At 47.4% G+C, this 22,359-nt stretch overlaps 1 protein-coding gene across 2 annotated transcripts in view; it reads right to left on the bottom strand.

Annotated features, from left to right (window-relative positions):
• Window positions 1-22,359, bottom strand: part of KDM4B (lysine demethylase 4B) — a 74,899-nt gene that overhangs the window by 36,962 nt on the left and 15,578 nt on the right. For both annotated transcript variants that reach the window (XM_054650067.2, XM_054650068.2), the window contains exons 6-8: window positions 9,342-9,391; window positions 6,959-7,062; window positions 4,915-5,052 (exon numbers count right to left, since the gene is read on the bottom strand). In XM_054650067.2, the coding sequence (XP_054506042.1) occupies window positions 4,915-5,052; window positions 6,959-7,062; window positions 9,342-9,391 (292 nt within the window). The remainder of the gene's footprint in view (window positions 1-4,914; window positions 5,053-6,958; window positions 7,063-9,341; window positions 9,392-22,359) is intronic.

Below are 22,359 nucleotides of genomic sequence, written 5' to 3'. Positions count from 1 at the left end.
CCAGGCAGGAACTGCAGGCTCGTGGTGCAAAATAAAAAGAAATTTCATAAAAAAGATGGTAAGGAATGAAAATTATAATTTCCTGCCTTTCACTCAGCAGCTTTTTTCAACAACTAAACAGAAAAAAAAAAATATGACAAATGGAAGACAAATGGCTGAGGAACTCCAAGTACAGAGAACAAAGGGAAATATTTCTCCCTAATTCCTAAGCTCTGCCTATGCAGGCAAACATTAACTGTAGTATACACAAATAAACCCATCCCTCCTCAGCTGAACCAGGAATGCTGAAGTCCAAAGCAAATATTTGGATTACAGCTGACTCTGAAACATTGTGCCAGGATCTCCAAGGCTGTGAGAACCCCTCTGAACTCCCTTCCCCTGTCTCCTTTTGCTGCACTGTGACAGTGACACCAAACAGGACTGCAGCTGCCAGGAGCATTCCCTGCCACAGCTCTGGGGGTCTGGAATGGGATGAATCCACAGGAGACCCCTGGGAGGAGCCCTGGGACATGGGAGCAGCCCTGGCAGCCCCAGGACCACTGGGGGTCTCTCCATCCCTGAACAAGGATCTGGGCTCAGCTTTAATCCCAGGATCACTGAGGGTCTCTCCATTCCTGAACAAGGATCTGGGCTCAGCTTTTGCCCAGGATCACTGGGGGTCTCTCCCATCTCTGAACAAGGATCTGGGCTCAGCTTTAGCCCAGGATCACTGAGGGTCTCTCCATTTCTGAACAAGAATTTAGGCTCAGCTTTACCCCAGGATCACTGGGGGTCTCTCCATTCCTGAACAAGGATCTGGGCTCAGCTTTAATCCCAGGATCACTGCAGGTCTCTCCATTTCTGAACAAGAATTTAGGCTCAGCTTTTGCCCAGGATCACTGCAGATCTCTCCATTTTTGAACAAGAATTTAGGCTCAGCTTTTGCCCAGGATCACTGCAGATTTCTCCATTTTTGAACAAGAATTTAGGCTCAGCTTTACCCCAGGATCACTGCAGATCTCTCCCATCCCTGAACAAGGATCTGGTGCCCAGCTTTACCCCAGGATCACTGCAGATCTCTCCCATCCCTGAACAAGGATCTGGGCTCAGCTTTACCCCAGGATCACTGCAGATCTCTCCCATCCCTGAACAAGGATCTGGGCTCAGCTTTACCCCAGGATCACTGGGGGTCTCTCCATCCCTGAACAAGGATCTGCTGCTCAGCTTTTGCCCAGGATCACTGGGGGTCTCTCCATTTCTGAACAAGAATTTAGGCTCAGCTTTTGCCCAGGATCACTGCAGGTCTCTCCCATCCCCAAACAAGGATCTGGGCTCAGCTTTACCCCAGGATCACTGGGGGTTTCTCCATCCCCAAACAAGGATCTGGGCTCAGCTTTTGCTCAGGATCACTGCAGGTCTCTCCCATCTCTGAACAAGGATCTGGGCTCAGCTTTACCCCAGGATCACTGCAGATCTCTCCATTTCTGAACAAGGATCTGCTGCTCAGCTTTACCCCAGGATCACTGCAGGTCTCTCCCATCCCTGAACAAGGATCTGGGCTCAGCCTTACCCCAGGATCACTGCAGATCTCTCCCATCCCTGAACAAGGATCTGGGCTCAGCTTTACCCCAGGATCACTGGGGGTTTCTCCATTCCTGAACAAGGATCTGGGCTCAGCTTTACCCCAGGATCACTGCAGATCTCTCCCATCCCTAAACAAGGATCTGGTGCTCAGCTTTACCCCAGGATCAGGTGCAGGAGGAAAGCTGAGCTTGGCCTCAGAGTCACCTTGGCTGTGAGGACTCAGCTGCAGCACCAGGCTCCTCCAGGCCAGATGGAGACATTTCCATCAGCACAACAGCTCAAATCTGTTATTTCCCTGTCCAGCTGGATGGGGACACCCACCTCCCACTGGGGCACCCTCAAGGCTGTGAAGGATCCAGACCCTTCCTCTGGACCTGACACTGGCTGAGAGCACAGAGAACCAGTCCTGAGGATTTCTGCACATCACAAAGGACAATTTGTGCAATTTGTCTGTCACAAACCACTCTCAGCACTGGGGCTGGAGGAGCAATTAGCAGGAGGATCAGAAAATCAGACCCAAGGGGCAAAAGCACCTGTTCTAACTAAAAACCCACAGAGAGAAAGACTCCACATTCTCAAAAAGCTTTGAACCAAACAGGACAGCTCAGATTATTCACTTGCTATTCACCAAACCAAATTCCACTGGAATTTCTAAGGATCTGCCCCTCCTGGTTACTCATTTACAGACACAAGTGGATTTACCCACTGTTAGTTTCCCACACTACTCTGCAGCCATTGCTATTTTATTTTTTTTTTCTAATCCTGACACTTGTTCTACAATTAGAGCAGGACCAGTGTCTCAGCAGCTGATCTTTACACTCCAGGCTGGTTATTCTGTATTTTTTACAGGTTCTCTGTGGGATGCAGAACATTGCACCCATCTGGCAGGCAATTAGCACAGCTCTGCTCTCCGAGGTGAACCATTACCTTCCTCCCCTGCACTGCACCACTGCCACACAGCTCTCAGCAGAGCACAACCCAAATCTCCTCCCCAGGATAATGTCCAGGAGAACATTACAACTGGCTAATTATGAACCTGGCCTTGTCCCCATTCTCCTGAAGGCAGGCAGGACAAGAGAGCTGTGCTGGCAGCCCAAGGAAAGGAGGGAATCACCACCTGGGTCACTGCAGGAACAGCAGGGGCCTGTAAAGCTTTGCCCAGCTCAGACTTCCCAAGATCTTCTTTAAATGAGTACATGGTAAGGAAAAAACCCCAAACCTGTCTGCATGTGAGCAAGGACAATCTAATTGTGCCTGGGAGCATAGAAATCAATGAAGCCATTTCTGAAATAGAGGAAAGCTGCAGTAGTTAACTAAAAATCACATATACTCAGGAATGGGGTAGGTAGGGAGGGATAAATCCCTCTCATCCATTAAAATCCCATCTCATCCCACTCCTGCCATGGCAGAGACTCCTTCCACTGTCCTGGAGTGTCCAACCTGGCCCTGGGCACTGCCAGGGATGCAGGGGCAGCCCCAGCTGCTCTGGGTACCTGTGCCAGGGCCTGCCCACCCCCCCAGGGAGGAATTTCCTCCTCTCCAGGAATTCTCTGCCCACAGAGGTGCAGGCAGCTCCCAGTGCACACCCTCAGCTGATCACTCCCTGCTTCACCTCAAATGAGATTTCAGCAAAGCTTTGCCCCCACAGTGTAACAGAGTCCCCCCTCAGCTGGCACCCCCAGCCTGGCACCCCAGGTTAATTAACCCTGCTTTGGAGCAGTATGAAGCAGGAAGCTCAGAACAGACAAGTGCCACGGAGTGCAGGGGGAATAAATCGGGCATCTCCTTCCACACTTCCACTTTGTGTCCCCAGATCTGCTCCTGCCCTGCTGCTGCTTGTTCAGTAATTTCACGCTACGCTGCCTAACAATGTAAGCATGGAGGCTCCATCTAAAACTGCACTTCCCAAATGTCACTTGTTTGTGAACACATGGCTGAACCCAAAATTGCTTTTAATATTCGAGTGGTGCCTGCTGGCTCTGTTGTAGTTAAGGGTCTGTCTGAATTTCCATGATAAACCCCATTTTCTGGGGTGTAATACCATGACCACTCACTACACAGAAACCTGCTTTACAAGGTCACAGCAGACAAACATCATTTTTTACATTTTTAAACCAAGACTGCTTGGCTATTTTTGAGTTTCAGACACCTGCCACTGATTTGAGGTCTCTTACAGTTTAAGGGTTTTCTTACCATCCCTTTAACTCCAGAACAAATCCAAATGTCTGACCCATCCCTGGAAGTGTCCAAGGCCAGGATGGACAGGGCTTGGAGCAACCTGGGATAGTGGAAGGTGTTCCTGCCCATGGCAAAACTTCCCAGATTCTACTGAATGAGCTTTGCTGGTCAGTTATTCTGCAGATTTCAAACCAGGAGAGCTGTCACAAACCAAAGTACACCAGGAACCTGCCCTAATGAGAAATAACCACACAATCATAACCCTCCAAACTTAACTGAGTGCACAGATTAAAGGAATTCAGGTATTTTCAGTGTTATTACCATAGTGTTATTAAAGCTTAAAAGTATTTCCAGCTTATTCCTTCCCCTCCAGTGTGTACCTAATGAGTTGTGCTCAGTTACATCAGTCACCTTATTCACTGTGAAACACAGCTTGGATGCACCAGAAAACTAATTCCACTTTACCAGTCCCAAAACAACCTGTTAAGAACCTGAATGCAGCACTTGAGAAAGCCATTCCTACACCCTTAGAATAAAATGGAGCTGGGGGTGCTCAGCCTGGAGAAAAGGAGACTCAGGGGTGAGCTTATCACTCTCTACAGCTCCCTGAAAGGTGCCTGTGCTCAGCTGGGGCTGGGCTCTTTCTCCAGGAACTGACAGAACCAGAGCACACAGACTTGAGCTGCACCAAGGGAAATACAGGTTGGATATTGGGAAAACCAAATAGGTTGGATATTGGGAAAAAGTGTTTTACAGGAAGGGTGATAAAGTTCTGGAATGGTTTTCCTGAGGTGGTGGAGTGACCATCCCTGGGTGTGTTTAACAAAGCCTGGATGTGGCACTGGGTGCCAGGGTTTAGTTGAGGTGTTGGGGCTGGGTTGGACTCAATGATCTTTAGGGTCTCTTCCAACCCAGTGATTCTATGAATTCTGTGAATTCTGTGAGTTCTGTGAGTTCTGTGAGTTCTGTGATTTCTGTGAGTTCTGTGAGTTCTGTGAATTCTGTGAGTTCTGAGAAAACAAATTATCGAGAGGCAAAACCAGCGGCGTGGGACAGTGAGAGAGCCCATCCCAAAGCAGAGGCACTTTCTGTGCTCTCCTCGGGAATGAGGACAAGCAGGTGGCATGGCTGTGTGTGCCAGCACTGCCCCAGCTGTCCCTGCCAGCTGCCCACCTGTGTTGCCATCTTGCCGTAGTCGATCCAGCGCAGGGTGGCAAAGTTGGTGGACTCGGCGCAGTTGAAGCCGTGGTTGAAGCCAGCATGGTACCCGTAGGGAAATGTGATCATGAACTCCCCAGCTTCCTGGGTGATCTGCAAAACAAAGGAAAAAGGAGGAGACACCCCACAGGGTCACTTAATGCAGCAGTTTGAGAACAGAGACCCATTAAAAAGCCCCACAGATGAAATCTCTTCCCACTGGAGGGTTGGCAGGCAGCTCCTGGCTGAGCCTGGTGAACTGCAGGAATACTCAAGGATTTCTCTTAAGGGAAAAACTCAGAACAGTGGATGGAAGGGGTTACATGACCTGAACTATTTACACCTGCAGGCTCCAGTTACAAAGGAACATTCAGGCTGCAACATTCCAAAAGATCAGTGCAGCACCTCCCCTCCACGGGGCATGGAAGAGGCAGAGCTTGACCTTCCCTGTCCTTCCAACCAGCAGTGCTGACAGAGCTCTCACAGCTGTCACAGGCCAAGAATTCTGCTTGGATTCCTTCCCACAGCCACAGCCCACACCCCAGCAGCTCTGAGCCCACAGAGACCCCAGGGGAGTGCACTTCCAAACACAAGGATGGGGCCAAATGCAAAATGGAAACACACAGGAGTTCAAACGCTCCCCCCTCGGCTGGGCCGACATCTGAACTTGCAGATGTCATTAACATTAGAAGAATAATTCAAGAAAGAGGGAATAAAAGCTGCTGTGATACACAAGAAGCTCCTGCAGGATTTCAGGAGGAGGAGGAGGTGCTGAAGTCCAGCCTGCATCCATCCCCTCCACAAACCCCAGCAGTGCCACTCTGCTGGCTCCAGGAGATGGACAGATGATGTTCCTGTCAGTGAATGCACATCCTGATGTCTCCATTTCAAGCCCACATCATCCATGGCACTGCTGTCAACATTATCCCACAATAAATTAGAAAACACTCCAGATGATGGATAGGCCATGCAGAAAAGTAATAACTATTGAAGGAAAGCCAGCACAAACTGCCACTCATGAAGAAAGCCCCAAATTTACTGACTTCTGCAAGCTCTTGAGGAATAAATGGAGAAATCAATAGGAGATTACAGAAATACACATTTTTAATTATTAAAAAGCCCTAGTATTGATCTGTTTCTTTTTTTTTTTCCAGAACAGCATTATAGAGATTTATAAATGCTGCCTATTTCAACTTCATTGAAATCTGCCAAGGATTTGGATGCAGGGATCCTATCTCTGTTCCTCAGGAAAAATGGCACTTGTTCCCTGTTTGTGAATAACAGCCTCCAGTGTTTCAGGACAGGGCTTGGAGCTTGGGACAGTGGAAGGTGTCCCTGCCCATGTTTGGGATTTAAGGTCCCTTCCCACTCCATGATTCCATGAGAGGAGTTTGGAGCAGGCCTCTGTGACACTTCCCCCGTCCACAGGCAGCTCTGGCTCCGTGTGCTGGGAGCAGCCAGCAGCAGCAGCAGCAGCAGTTTGAGTGATTCTGCACAGATACAAATCCCTGTAACCATCCCTGGCTGAGGAGATTTACTTCTTGCCACAAGACTTTAAGAATAAGCACATTAAAACGATCATACCAAATAAACATGACCCTGCTTTTCAAATCAGGGCTTAAGAGCTGCAGGGATCCTTCCAGGCTTAGAGCAGCATGAACACTTACACAACAGGGAACCAGCACAGCCAGCTCCACTTTGGATCACACTGGATCCACAAGAAAATCAAAAAGTGTTTCTGAATCACCACTGGGGGTTTTGCTGCCCCTTGATGAGCCAGACCATCCTTATCAGCTCGCCCCTCTCTATATGAGAGGCTCCCTAACTGCCAGAGTTTGTTCAGTGACAGCTTTTCCTCTCCTCAGTGTCTCAGCCAAAACCCAAACTCTCCTTTTTGCAGCAGAGCTGGTTTGAACCCCAGGCTGCCCTCAGCACAGCAATGCCCTTGGAAATAAAGCCAATTCCCTGGGTGGACTCCTCAGGAGAGAGGAGCTGTGCAGGGCCAGCCTGCAGGACCTACCCTGTCAAAGGGAATCCCATATTTCTTCAGGATGGAGGGAGAAATGAGGGTCATCTTGTGACGGAGGAAAGCATCACATCCCTGAGAGCTTCCTGGGAAGAATCCTGTGGAGACATTCAAAGGAGGAGCATCACTACAGGGCTGTCCTTGGGAAAACAACACAGCCTGCTGGATTCCACATCAACCTGCCCTACATATCACTATCTAAAGGGAGAAAATGATATCTAAAGGGCTCCATGCCAGGCAGTGGCACGAGGGACACGTTCACAGTGGTCACCAACAAGTGGCAGAGGCACCAGGACCTGGCCCAGTCAGCACCTCAACACCCCCAAGCCTTAAATTCTGCTACTGAGTTATAAATTCTGCCACTAATCACAAATAATTAATTAGTAAACACTGCCCAAACCCCTCAATGGCAGCTCAGCCAATGTAACCCAATTTTCCTCACTATGTCCTTCCCTCCAAGTGGCTGATTCCATAACAAATTGTGCTTGTAGGAACTCAAACCCATCACAGTTTAGGAAAACAAATAACCCAAGCTCTGGAACCAAAACTAATTGATGAGACATAATGGAAGGGGTTTCAGAAAGTCAAAAGGATTACTGGATTCCAGGTTTACTTATATTTTTGTACTAAAAGCATTTCAATTCAAATTATGACTGTCTGCTACCCAGTCTGTCGTCCCTCTCTGCAGTTCCTCTTTTTAATGCACAGTTTAAGTGGCTCTCATTAAAGCCACTAATAAAGAAGCACATTTTAAGTGATTAGCACCAATAACATGGCAACACATTAACATTCTCTCCATGGGCTCCATGGCTCTCCCAGTGAGCCCATTTACAGCTCAGCTATTCATTTTCCATATTAATTGCACACTCATTTCTCCATAGTAAACTTCTCCCCACTGATGCACAGGACAGGAGAATGGCCAGGCAGCAATTTTGGCTCTTGGCAGAGTTAAATCATCACCCACCCATCTTGTAGAGACAGGAAACTAAAATAAAGACCAGATCATTGATAATTTGCTCCTGGTTTTACAGCACAAACCATCTCCATGCCTCAAAATTGATCATCCGTAAAAATTAGTTACAAACAGCAAGAAACTTATTATTGCTCCTGTCAGACTTGGAGTGGTATTTCAGAGTCTGCAGAACACAAGTCATCTGATTGATTGACTTCTTATAAAAATTACTTTTTTCATCTATTAAAACCTGGCAAATGACTGAGCTGTAGCTTTGAAATGCAACATTTCTGAGCAGCCATTTCCAGTGTTATTTGTATTTAGGGATCAGGGAGCTCAGTGCCCAGGAGAACAGCACCAAGCCCCAGGACACTCATCCCCAGTTATTCTGCATTTACCCCACACAATCAGCTGCTCCCCTGGACACCCTGGAGTGTGCTCAGCAGGAAAAAGCAGTACAGGAATTTGTCTGTTTTCTGGGAAATCAGCATTAGAACTTTTCTTTTGCATCAGAGTAGAACCTTCCAGATTTCCCTGCCTGCTCCTGCCTTCACCACCACATTAAAACCACCCCACTTCCCTCACTGGAGATGAACCACAGAAATTTGGAGTTAATTATTCTGAGCCAGCAGCTTTTTTTTAGCTGGGCAGCTCCTTGAACATTTGCAAGTGAACAAAAATAGAAACAACACCAACAAATTAAAACATATCCACTTCTGCAGCCAGACATCTTCCCTGAAGCTTGAGAGGTGGGAGTTTGCCACAGCTCAAAGTAACTCTCCCTCCCCTCCACTCCCATTTTCCTTTTCTTTTCCCCTCGCTTTCATTTTTTCTTCCTTTTTAATAGGAACTCTATGGCACTGAAAAATAAAGGAAGATGAGGCTAAAATAAAACAACCAAATGCAAAATGTGTTTATAGGGTGAAGGAGCAATGGCTACAAACTGGAAGAAGGGAAATTTAGGTTCAGTATCAGCCAGAAAATGTCTATTGTGGTGTGGTGAGGCTCTGGAACAGGCTGTGGCTGCCCCATCCCTGGGAGCATTCCTGGTCCAGTGGAAGGTGCAGTGAAAGGATTTTTGGAGTCCTTTCCAACCCAAACCCTTGTGGATTAAACCCACTGCCCAGACATGGGAGGGTTTGGTCTTAATGCCTCAAAATCCAAAGGTTTTTAAGGAATTTTAGTTCAGGTCAGGTTTGGTTTAGTTTAGTTTAGTTGAGTTTAGTTTAGCTCAAGTCAGGTCAGGCCATGCCAGGAGACCGAGGCTTGGAGGGAAGAGCTGAAGGAAAATTAAAATTCCCTGTCAAGTTCTCTGGCTCTGAAGCTGCTCCCCCAGCTCAGCAGGTTCCTCAAGCAGCCCCTGAAGTCCCCAGCAGGTCCAGTCAGTGCCAGTCCTTGCTGAGCCCAGCCCAAAGCCAGGCTCACCTTTTGCCAGGCGTTCCAGCCTCTTGCCGTGCTCCGGGGGAATGGCATACCTGGGAGAACAGAAACCAAAATATCATTATATGTGATGGAACCAAGGCATTTTTCATGTAAAAACAGGGAGAGGACAAGGCTAGGAACAAGTGGGGCAATAACCCTGAGCACAGCACACAATGGCTGCAATCAAACCAAAATTCTGTGTGTCTGAAAGGCATCGGTAACACACAATCCATGGAAAAATGGAAAAAACAGCATTTAATAAAAGTCCTCAGACATGTTACATGAAATGTGTGTTTTCCTGGCACCTTCTCAAACAGCATCAGGTAAGGTAAAAGGAAAATGGAGAAGACAAAGTGATGATGCAGCACTGGAAACCCCAGGAATAACTGAGTGCAGGGAACAGCAGGTGTGTTCTCCATGGGAAAAATATCTGCAAAATAAAACTGTGCTAAATATTAATAAGCAAGAAACAGATGGGCTGAAAAGGTGTGAAGGAGGGTCTGTGTGCTTTGGAAAAGAATAAGCCTTTTTCTGTGCAAATAGCTTTCATTTTATTCAAAAAAGTGAATATTCTTCAGCTCAAGCAGTCATGGCTCAATCCTTATGTCCCTGCTGGATTTTACTGTCTGATGGGAAATAATGGAATTCAAGTATTCAATAATTTTCTTGATGAGGTGACCCTGAAAATGCAGGGTCTGCTGATGAAAACATCATTAAAGGGTGTAGGGAACAACTTCTACACTTCCTAAAGCCAGCATTCTTAGATTTTGGGTCAGTAAAGTGCAAAAGAATTTGACTGGAATTTTTTCAAGAGTGCAAATAATTGAATGTAATTCTGGAAAAACAATCAACTGTCCCTCAGGTCCCAGCCACAGGGCTGGGTGTGCCCAGCACGTACAAACACCAGGGAAGTTTCAAATGGCTTTTTCTTCCCAAAAGCTCTTGGTTCTCTTAGTGCTTTGAGGTTCACAACATTCTCAGGAGCAAAGCCCAGGTGACAAAGATTTATGTCTTCAGGTTATAAGAAGGGAGCTGAATGCCAGGACACATTTCAATGTGTTTAACATGATGACACACAATAATATTGCCAATGGAAATTTGTAAATCGTTGGTTGCATTCTGCAGCAAATTAAATATGGCTCTCCCTGCTTTTTGTGACAGAGAATTCTGAGAATTTACATTTGTGGGAATGGCATTTATTGCCAGCTATAACTTCTCTTCAAAGTGAATAATAAAAAATGCATTATTTTTGCTATTTCCAATAAAGATGTCAAACCCATCCTTCTCATTACCCCTCACTGGGATCAGGAAATTGCAGGAGGGGGCTCAGCAACAGGTGCCCAGCACTGCCCCTCCTGGGCTGGGGGCTCAGAATGCACCTGAATTTGGGGGGGTTTCAGCCAGACAAATTCTGCATTTTCCAGTGTAAAACCACGACTGGGAGAAGCAGCTCAAGGCCCAACCTGTGCCAGGAACTCAAACACACCTGGGCTGGGCTGGCAGGGGGATGGCAGCACACAAATTCCACACGGGGCCCTGCAGGGTTTAGGCACTAAGCTGATTTGAACTGATGGCTTGGAAAAAATTTAAGGTAAAACACGATGCAGCACCTAATCTTGTAAAATAATAAATGCAGCAATGGACTCCCAACATTCCCTGACCAAAGTTTGACAGTGCCTTAAATTGCATAATTATCAAACAATTCAATTTCATTTGTCTGGGACAAAGCTTGTGGCTTTTATTTTACAAAGACCATTCATCACTTACATAAATGTGATAAAACTAATCCCGATCCAAAGCTCCTTTGTGGGATTAATGTCCCTTAAAACAGGGAAATGAGACATTCCATTCCTTCTGGGAAAAATGCTGAAGGATTGGGAAAGAACTAATTTATGGCTACAAGGCTGCTGATGATTAATGTAATATCCCCAGTCTACAATGCAACCTTCACTTAATTAGTGCCTGTAATTGGGAGTTGTAAAGATAAGATTAATTGAATCTTGAGGATGTTAAAAGTTTAATACATTGGAACATGGTTATTGTGTTATCTGAAACTGCAGCCTGCAAAAAGCCAAGCAAGGCTTCAGAGAACAGCCCATGGAGAGACAAAGAAAAAAGACTTGCTTGGACAGAAACCAGCCAGAGAGGAGGAATTTCCAGCTTACAAAAAAGAACTATATGTAATAATATACAAATCAAAATACCCCAGCACAGAATGGTAATAGCTGACTCCGATTTTAGAAATTAACTTTTTTCTTTGGGCCAGTCTTTAGGAAGCAGAGCCTACACATCCCTCTGCCTTTATTCTTAGGAATTCAAAATATTAACTGCAGAAGAGAATTAAAATTAGGTCAAATTCTGCTTTAAGTTATGCTCACAAATCTGACTGATTTACATAAAGATAGGCAATAAAGACAGAATTTGGGCTGCTATTTAAAACCAGAAAGAGAAACAGAAGGCTCCTGCACGTATGGCACAGATTGAGCTGCATCTACACACAAAATGATTGATTCCAAGGCAGAACAACAATGGAAAGATTAAAAACTGCTGCAACCCAAGGGGTGCAGTCCCTGAGCCACGAGCACCCGGCAGGGCTGGCTCTGGGTGCCACTGATGCCCCCTGCTCTCTGTGAGAGCCAGCACTCCTGTGCCTCTCAGTTTGCCACCATCCCCACAGCTCAGCTCAGCTGCAAAGCCTCAATTCCACAGGCAAGCCACAGGTAAAAAACATCCAATCATTTCCTTTTCTTCAGGCACGACTTCAGGAGCCCCCAGTGCTGGGAACACTGGGCTGGATGTGCCCCTCTGGCTCAGCTGTCCCCAGCACAAGGGGCACTGATGGCCAAAGCAGCAGTGGCTGGAGATAAATCACAAATCCAGCCCGATTCCAAGGGCCAGCCTTGCCCAGAGTGACCAAGACAAAGGGCCAGGCTTCACCCAAAACCCTGCCACTCAGCACTTTGGGGATTGCAGCAGGAAAAATGTGCTGCTGCTCTGCCAGGGAACAGGAGATTTACACAATGGGGAAAGAAAAAGCAGCTTGAGATAAAAAAAGTTATAGTTCTGTGACTCAAATGTCATCTTACCCCCAAGTCAACAACCTGAAAGTAATATACTGAGCCTTTTAAATTACCTTTTTCTACTTTCCACCAAAACAACAGAAAATCCCTGAAGTGGATCAAGTACCACTTGTACACATCTAGAACTTGCTGTTCTCTGGGAAAGACACTCAGCTCCCAAACTTATTTCATGAAACCGAAATCCAGCTTTTCTGAACTCCACTTCCACGCAATTTTCTGAGTCCTTGAGTCAGAATCACAAGTCCAAAAGGTTTTGCCCCAAAGCTATAAATGAGTCAGAAAAAGATCTTCCTGGAGTGGTGGCTTGCTTTTGGTAATACGGAATCCCAAAATGGTTTGGCTTGGAAGATATCTTAAATATCCATTTCCACCCCTGCCATGGCAGGGACACCTCCCACTGTCCCAGGTGCTCCCAGCCCTGTCCAGCCTGGCCTTGGGCATTCCAGGGATCCAGGGGCAGCCCCAGCTGCTCTGGGCACCCTGTGCCAGGGCCTGCCCACCCTCCCAGAGAGGAATTCCTTCCCAACGTGAGTTGAACTGGACAGTTCTCCTCTCCTTAACACTAAAGAGAGGTCTGTCCTATTTGCCATCATAGGATATCATTAATAGAGTAATTTTCTTGGTGTTTTGTTTATTCCCTTGGAATGGGGCTTGATGGATGTGGATAATTATCAGACTATAAAAGCCAGCAAATGTGCTATTTTCTATCGCTCTAAATCATCAAACAAATAAAGTGTGAAACAGCATTTCTGAATACAATTTTCCCCTCTAATGGTTTAGAATTATTATCAGGAACAATGAGAATAAATAAGCAAATGTCTTGTGAATTAAGAATTAAACAAGTGTGTCAGTAAAAAGGAGCATTCAGGCCATCCTGGGATACAGGGATGCCTTTGGGGCCACCAAGGAATGATGAAACAGGGAATTCACTTGGGCAGCTTCCAGCACCAGGTGCTGCTCAGGGACCTCCCAGTCCCAGGTTCTCCCCTGCCTGCTGCTTCCTCAAAGGGAGCCAAGCTCAGTTTTGGCTTCCAGTGGCCAAAACCCTAAAACTCCATCCATAGCAAAGGCTCACAGCTGTTTTCTCCTTGTTTGAGAGGAATTTTTCTCACCTGAAGCCATCCCTACCTTTGGCAGAGGACCAGACCATCCTGTCCCTTCGCCCAAAGCTTCCAAGACCTTTTCCCACTCCAGCTGTCACCCCCAGAGCTTTGGCCAGTTCCACCTTGTTCCACACCTCATTTACACTCTCTTGCACCAACACAGAGCAATTAAACAGTGATTATTAGTTCACCAAATCCCACACCCCACTCTCTGGGAGCCTGGGCTCCATGGGCAGGGGGAGGTTTGAACACAAGACTCTGGAAATGTCACTCCAGTGCCATTCCTGGGAGAAGGTAAGAAACTCAATTTCACAGTGTCTGCACAAGGTCTGCCCAAGCAGGCCCCACACAGTTTAACACACCATAATTATGGAATAAGGAACACAAACACAACAGGAGCAGCACATTTAAAATGTCCAGGCCAATGTGTCAAGCTGGGGTGAGTTATCTGTCTTCAAAGCAGATTTAATTGTGCCAAGAACACTGACCCTTCAAGATTCAAATGCCAACCTGCTCTCAGCCACGACAGGCAGAATGAAAAGCTGCTATTTCAGCCCCTGTAAGGCAAAGGGTGCCCATAAACACAGAATCTGAACCCTGACTTCCAACATCTTTAGCCCCCACAACAGCAGCAAAGCCTCCAAAGGAAACCCCTTGGTCTATCAGGAATATTTATCACCCAACAGAAGCATTAAGAACCAGCATTAGCACAGGGTGGTCCCTCCCTGCAAAGTTCAGATCCTGCTCCTGAGGCCTCATTTTTCTACAAGGTAAAACATTAAACGACATCTCCTCACTGTGTCAGAGCAAAGCTCAGGGTAGAAGTGGGGGTTTCCATGCTAGAATCTCCCAGAATATCCTGAGCTGGAAGGGACCCACAGGGATCCTGCTGTGCAACACTATTTTTAAGCTGGTTTGCCTGTATGAGAAAAGAAAAAAAAGGTATTTCAAGAAGAACAGGTTGTTCCTTTGTTGGTAGCATTGTCACCTCCCTTCCACGGTCACCTCTCTTTTCCTCACCTTTACCCTCCTCCAAAATTAACCTCCCTTCACCCCTCTCTCCCAACAATTTGTTAAAATATTGAAATCAACTCCCTTTCCTCTTCCCCTCACATCAAATCTGAGGTTGGCCCGCGCTGAATGGGCTGGAAATCTCCCATTTCCCTTCTCAAGATCCTGGTTAGGAAAGGAGAATCCCTGGCCTCCTTCTGTGCCCCCTTCTGCTGTGGCTCCTGCCATCAGCAATGCAAACCCTGCCTGCAGATAGGATCACAGAGGGACCAGAGAGCTCCCTGCTCCTAGGACAGAGCCTTTATCAAGTGCCTGCAGTTTTATCTTGAATGGATCATTCCACAGCACAATGGATGATGGAATTCAGTGTCTTTAACTAGCAGTGTCAATGATTTCAAATAATGACATTTTTATTGAAATACACCCAGAGTGAGAGATAAACACACAGGCTGGGGAGCATCAACTCCAAAAGCCATAATTAGGAGTAAACAGGACCAAATCCCAACTCCAAAACACACCAAACCCACCTGCCTCCCACAGCTGCTCAATGCAACCCTTGGGCAAGCAGCACAGGGAGAAAATCAGGGCAAACCTGCTCAGGAAGGGCCTGGGCACCACCAAACACTCCCAGCCCTCACCCACAGGGCCCATTTCACTGCAGACAGTCCCTTCCCACACACAGAACTTGCTCATGACCCACAATGGGAAGAAATGGCAGCGATTTTGCTGCCAACAGAACAGCAGGATGAAAAACTTCCTCCTTCCCCAGAGAAACTGAAGTTGTAACTGCAAAGTCTCCATTTGTTTTCCAGTGAGGATGGGCAGAATATCTCAGGTTACTCTGAAGCTGGGATCAAATCCCTGGAGATTGAGCACTGGAAGATTAGAGCCAAGCCTAACTTGTGCCAATCATGTACTTCTGAAAGACTCTCCAACCCTTAGAGCTGCCTTGAGCTAGAAATAGGATTAAAGAGCCATTAGTTTCAAGAAGTGACATTAGACAGGAGCTTTTTAAAATGCAGATTTTAAAGCAATATGAATTTTCAAGAGGTACAACTGAGCTCCAAGATTAGCACAATGGGCTACTTCCAGTGTGATTCACTCACCCCCGACTCAAGGAACACAAAGAGGAGATTTTTCCAGAACTCCAAATGCAATTTTCAAATACATTTTTTTTTTTTTTAAAGCAGAGAATTTAATGTGAACAACCATCTGCTCTTGGAAAGACTCTCAGTGCCCCAGTCCAGTCAGCTCCACAGCACAAGTGCCAGGCACAAAGCACAAAATTGCAGAGCACATTGGAGTCTCTCCCTCCACATGTAAAAATAACCCAGGGCCTGCCTCTCTGCCTGCAGTGAATGAGCAGCATGAAGGAGCCATTTTACTAAGAAAAGGTGTTTGGGGAAAAACATTATGAAGTCATTTACTCATTCAGTTTAGCCAAGAAGATAATTAGTACACAATTCAACAGAGATGAATGACTACAATATTCATCCCCTTGCCATTCCCCATTATTTGTTTGGAAGAACCTGTTCACATCAGATTTATTTCCCTAAACTGGCAATCAGATTATTAATTACTGGTTGTTTTTGTAGTGCATACCATACAAACAGAAAGAAAAGCAAAGATTATGCTTCAAAGAGCCTGTATTCTGAAATAATAGCTCATTTCAGCTCCAGGAACAAGGAGAAAAAAGGCAACCAGGGGAGATCAGAGCTATCTGTGCCTTGTACCAAGTGACCTGTGTGAGCTGCCTCCCTCACCGGGCCCAGCACCACGAATTCCTGAAAAAACACCAGGATAATTGCCTCCAGCAGAACAAAAGAAATTTGCTCCTGAGTAATGAAAGATATTCTTAGATTAGGAAACCCCTTGTGCTAGAGGTGCAATGCCTCTACACACACACACACACACACACACTCTTTTCTTTTCTGAGGAGAAAAAAATCCAGCATTCCAAAGGTTTAATGCTCCTCATCCATCAAACTGCACCGTTCCCAGCTACAACTGCTTTGAAGTGAGAGCTGTGTTCTTGTCAGCATCAAAGCCACAAGTGTTGTAGCTGAGATTTGATAAAGATCACTGACACAGTTTGGAAAGTTTCCTTTATTTCTCCTGTTTGATCCCCTTTGTGCGGCTGATTGGGCAGCTGGAAATGAAGTGGATGCAAACCCAGCACATTTATTCCTTGGAACATTAAGGGGTTAACGAGTGCTCAGCTCTCAGACAGCACCGAGTGCTATTTAAGTGCTGTCATTACTACAGGCTCCTCTTATTTTAAACCTCACTTGTGCTGCACTTGGCATCACCCCTCGACAATTTTCCCCGCTGAGTAAAGGAAAAAAAAAAAAAAAATCCCCGCTGATTTCTGCCAATGTGTTAACAAAATGTGAATAAAGACAAAGCTCTGCAGCAGCACTCCTGCTCCCTCCCAGCCCTCCCAAGCCCTGCTCCCAGCTCTGTGCCAAGCTGGAATCTGCAAGCTCATTGTCCCACGGGGAGGCAGATCAGGCTGAAGGAGTGAGATGGAGCATGGAAGCACATCTCCCTCCCCTCCAGCCCCAGTGCTCTGCTCAAAAGCCTCTGTTATTAAACCAATCTGTGATCCTGTCAGACTTCCATAGATCTTCATTTCAAAGCAGGCCTGAGCTCGGAGCAGACACTTTCAGAAGGCAGGAATGGTTGGAGCCCTCCTGGATCAAAGAGCTGCTTCTCTCAGTCCAGCTGGGGCTCCTGGGCTGCAGCCACAGCAGGGACCACCTCAGGATGCTGCTGGGACCCCAGATCAGCACCTCCTCCTGCTAACATCATCCTGCAAAGTGCCAGGAGGGAGCACAGGTGGGAAGGGTCTCCTCTCTGCTGGGCCAGGTACCACAGATGAACCTCAGCCTCAAAGATTTCTAATTTCAACCAACAGAACAGGCTCAGTACAGATGGACATAAAATGCACGGACTGAAAAGTGAAATGGCAGCAAAGCACAGAATAATTCCATGCCTTTTGCAGGGGGTTTGGGTGAAAATAAAAACCAAAGATGCTCTGGAGGGGAAGCACAAACAGCAGGGAGCTGAGAGAAAGGGGTGCTGAGGCTGAGATCAATCCATCTGTGCCTCCTCACACAAGTCCCACAGCTGATTCCATCAATCCCCCAGCCTGGTTTGACCTTCATTTTCTGGCATTTTCTCTCAGTTAGATGAGGGTGAATGAAGAAAGGCAATACTTGAGTCCTAACTCCCCAAATCCTGTGCCTCCTCTGCAGCACAAAAATGACCTTTTAATAATCTGTCTACAACAGCCTAATGAAAGACCACAAAAACTTGAGTCTATTAAAAAGAGAAATCTCCACTATTCCAGCAGCAGCACCTGATTGGGAAGATAATCCAAGGCAGAGCTCATTCAGGTCCTGCACAACGTGGTGACCCCGTGGATTCTGAAAGCAAACCAGCAGCGAGCACTGTCCCCCTCACCCTTCTCCCACAGCACCACCTCCAGGAGGAAGGGCTGGGGAGAGGGCTGGGAGTGCTTTGTGTTGATTAACTAATGACTGCAGCTTGCAGGGCTGGATTAATGACTCCCTGCTCCCAGTTATCAGGGAATTACAGGGGGATACAGCTCTGCATCCCAACACCTCCCTCCTCCCATGCATCTCCAGCAAACCCACATGCACACGGATTCTTGGGGCAGAAAGCAAAGCAGATTTCACCTTCATTTTAGAAAAGTCAGGAGAGTGAAAAGCTGTTCTGCCTGGCCATACTTTATCTCACTTTCCTTTTATCCCTTTTAATGAATATCCCTGTTCTTTTCTCTCTGCCTTTTATCAACAGAAAAGGGTCTTGCTCTGCCAAATCTGCCTGAGAGCAAATGGTGTTGCAGTTAATCTATAAATCAACCATCACCATAAATTCTGCTCTTTCTCCATCCAAAACAGCAGAGCTGTAAAACAGATTACATGGGACAGCAGAGGCAGGAAGGAAATCTGGGAGCTGTGAGGAGCTGCCATCACAGCCAAATGGCCTTGCCTGCTTCTCCTTTCTCCCCACTCCACCCAAAAAGCCTCCAAACCTCTGCTGCCAGGCCTGGAACACTTTTAGGAGCAAGGACATCTCACACACTTCCCATGGAAGATGATGCAGACTTGGGGATTGAGGGAAGAAAGGGAATTCAGGAGAAGATTCTGCAGCCTAACACCAAGAAACAGGAAAAGCAAAACTCAGAAAAATAAAAATCCTCGTGTGGAGCATCAGCTGTGAATCCCAGCTGTGAGTCCAGCTAACGCAGCCTAAGGAATCTCAGCATCTCCAGGGTGCAAGAGACCCCAACAAGCAGCACTGGCAGTGACACCTGACCCTGCAGGGATCCCAGCAGCCTGGGCAGAGCCCCCTGAGGGGAGGCAAGAAATGATGGAGGGACCATGGCTGGCCCTGCAGGCGCAGAGCTCTGTGCCAAACATGACAGCAGCTGCCTGCAATGGGGTCACCCCGAGCCCGTGGAACACCTGGGGGATGGCAGAGCAGGGGCAGAGCCCAGCAGCACAGGGATGGTGACAGGTGAGGGGCAGCACCCTGCAAAGGAACAGGTAAGCTCCATGACTGCTTCAGGTCATTTTCCAAGGCGGTTTTCCAGGGATGAACATTTCCTGTCCTGTGAGGGGAGGACAGGACGAGAGTTCAGCAAAGAAAGCTGCAGCTCTTGCAGACCAGAGTGAGCAATAAACCCAGGGAGATGCTGAGAAGCTCAGAGGGGCTCTCAGCCAAGGCCAGAGAGGGCTCCTTTGAGAATCCCTCCCCAGGGAACAGCCAGTCCTGGCTGGAACCTCCCCTCACAGGCCTGTGGAAAGGTGAGCTGGCCCTGACGACAAATGAATTAAACTGTAGATGTGACAAGAGAGCCATGGAGCCCCGGGCTGGTTTGGCTTGGAAGGGACCTTCAATCCCACCCAGTGCCACCCCTGCCATGGCAGGGACACCTCCCACTGCCCCAGGCTGCCCCATCCAGCCTGGCCTTGGGCACTGCCAGGGATCCAGGGGCAGCCACAGGGAGGATTTGCCCTCCTTGACTGGATTTGCCCCATGCAGGGAGCCTCACTGGGTACCTGGAGGGAAGAAAGCAGAAATTCTAAAATATTTCAACCAACAAAGGTTAGGGGTAACTGCATGGACTCTCAGGTTTGCAGTCCTTTCACAAGACAGAATTCCAGAAGTGTTTCTGGAATGTAATTGTATCTGTGACCAGCGCTTCCAACTAATCATATTATTTTAAAGTTCCTTTGGTAATTTGTCCTTAATTCCACACAAACTGCTGTTCTGGCATAAAGTGTACTTTGTGATATCAAAGTCAAACAGATTAGGCATGATCCACTTCCAGTGAGGGAGTGTTTTGGAGAGGAGATGATATAACTTAAAAGCTAAAGCTGGCTCCCTGTTTTAATTAAAGGGGATTAAACATCCATCATGATAAGGGAAAAGGGACATTTTATAAAAATCAATTACCTTCCTCAGTGTCAGTCTGGTTTAACACCTGTGGTTTCTGGGAGAAGGGAGAGTGTAACATCCCACCATTAAGGTAAATTAAATACTGTTACTGTACAAGACCACAAAATATCCAGGAAAAAATAACTGTATCACCCAATCAGGTGGTACTGACAAAATAAAATGTTACACTCCCAAAGTGTATCAGGCAAATTCACAAGACTCAGATTCAAAGTTTCCTGCAGCACTTCCCCAGCCAGGAAGCCTCCAGGTAGGGACTGTGCATCTTTATGGAGATAAAAGGAAGCGCTGGTGGAAGACCTCAGCGTCTAAAAATATTCTTTTGGAATTGCAAAGGCTGAGCCACATCCATTCCTCAATAAAATGCCGTAATAACCATGAAGAATGAGGCCTGGCACTCAGCTTTGTTGCTTCTGTCATTATAAAATCAGTTTCTGCTCGCACCGTTTGACAATATGCTCAATTTTAGGTCTCACACAGGAGTGTATGAGGTAATTATACACAATATGTATAATTGATACAGCAAAAATTCCCACCACCAGAGGTTTAATATGGGGCTGCAGAATTAAATACATTTCAGTCATTTCAAAAGTTTGAGACTATGAAAAGGTGGCAATTAAATTCCTAATGCGAGAGGGACATTTTAGTGTAATTTGAGAAAAAAGCAAGTGAAAGGCTGGATGTGGCAGCTCCTGCCTGAGGGGCTTCACACGAGGTTACACAACTGCTGCCAGCCCCGGGGGTCAGTGCCCACACCTCCTGCTCCAGCTGTCAGACTGCATTTCCAGCTGCAGCAGCAGCAGGGTGGGAAGGTGAGGAGCAGAGCCTGTGCCTGGGAACAGCATTTCCACAGGGAAAACCCCCCTGGAAAGGAGGGTTGTGAGGGAAGCAGCTCCTTCCTCCCCTTCCCTTCAGAAGGCAGCAGGGCTGGTGGCTCCTCACCCTTCCCACAGCCCCAGATAATTTATGGGAGGCACAAAGAAAGAGTTATGGTTTTTAACGAGCAATTTTGAAGCAGATACTACCAATATACAGAGTCCTTGGTTCCGCTGAATAAATATCCCTGACAGCCAAACAATAACTCTGCCTCTTATTTTAGAGCTCAACCCCAAACTGGTAGACTCTGTAACTCTCCACACTCCTGCTATTCCCTGAGGTGCTTCCAAGATGATCACTGTCAGAGCCACGGAGTCTATAAAAAGGATGAAGGAAGCTGGGAAATTTCCACAGAGGTGGTGCCAGCAAAGCAGAAGGAACATTTCAGCCATCCCTGAGCAAAGCCAGGCTGCAGCACTGCAATTCCAGCAGTGCAGTCCAAGAGCTCCCCCAGCTGAGCTCTGGGACAGCTGCAGTCACTCCCAGAACAGCTCAGGTACCTGGAAAGTTCCAGATCTGCTCCAAGGGGATTCAGATTTACTCTCTGCAGCCAGTGCTTGTTCAGAGAAGAGCTGGAGAACTCTTGAGAGGAGCTGTCATGGTGCAGGACAAGGAGTGGCTTGGGAAGTGGCAAACTCCTGCCTGATGCTCAAGGGAAGGGCAGGGAGGCCCTGCCAAACCAGCAGTGGCATCCTGTCACAATGCATCCCATCCTGTGTCACACACTGTCCCCTACCCATGAAAACTCCACTGAGAGGGAAAAGCTTCTGCTCCAAACACGGCCTTGTCCTCAAAACCCTCACCTTCCCCAGTTGGGGCAGCTGCAGAGGAGGAGTGACTCTCCCAAACACAGGATGGCTGGAGAAAGGATGGAACAACCCAGCCCAAAGCTCAGGCCAGCTGCTGCCACCCCTGCTGGAGCAGCCCAGTCCTGCTGGGACACTGCTGGTGGCCCTGAGCTCCTGCTGGGACACTGCTGGTGGCCCTGAGCTCCATGGCCAAAGGGGACCAGGAGCTTCCCATGGGCTGTGGCACCATCTGCTGGAGATGGCACCAGGAAAATGGGTTGGAATTAAGGGATTCTGGAGGAAGAACTGACAGGATCCAAACGGAATCATATTCTGAGCTGAAACCCACAGGCTCATGTGTCCAACCCCTGGCCCTGCACAGACACCCCAACAATCCCAGCCTGTCCCAGAGCAGTGCCCAGACACTCCTGGAGCTCTGGCAGCCTTGGGGCTGGGGCCATTCCCTGGGCAGTGCCCCAGCAGCCTCTGGGGGAAGAACCTTTCCCTGGGATCAGTCACATCCCAGTCATAATCCAGAACCACATTTCTGGAGCTCCACTTGCTTAACAGAGGTATCACAAGAGATTCTGCAAAATCCTCCTGCAGCTGCCTCAGAGAGCGAGCCCAAGGGCCAGGAATGTTGGGAAACAGACTTCATGATGTGCTGGAAGGGTTTT

Source organism: Agelaius phoeniceus, chromosome 29 (assembly GCF_051311805.1).
Source record: "Agelaius phoeniceus isolate bAgePho1 chromosome 29, bAgePho1.hap1, whole genome shotgun sequence".
Lineage (NCBI taxonomy): Eukaryota > Metazoa > Chordata > Aves > Passeriformes > Icteridae > Agelaius > Agelaius phoeniceus.
This window is presented reverse-complemented; position numbering and strand designations above follow the sequence as displayed.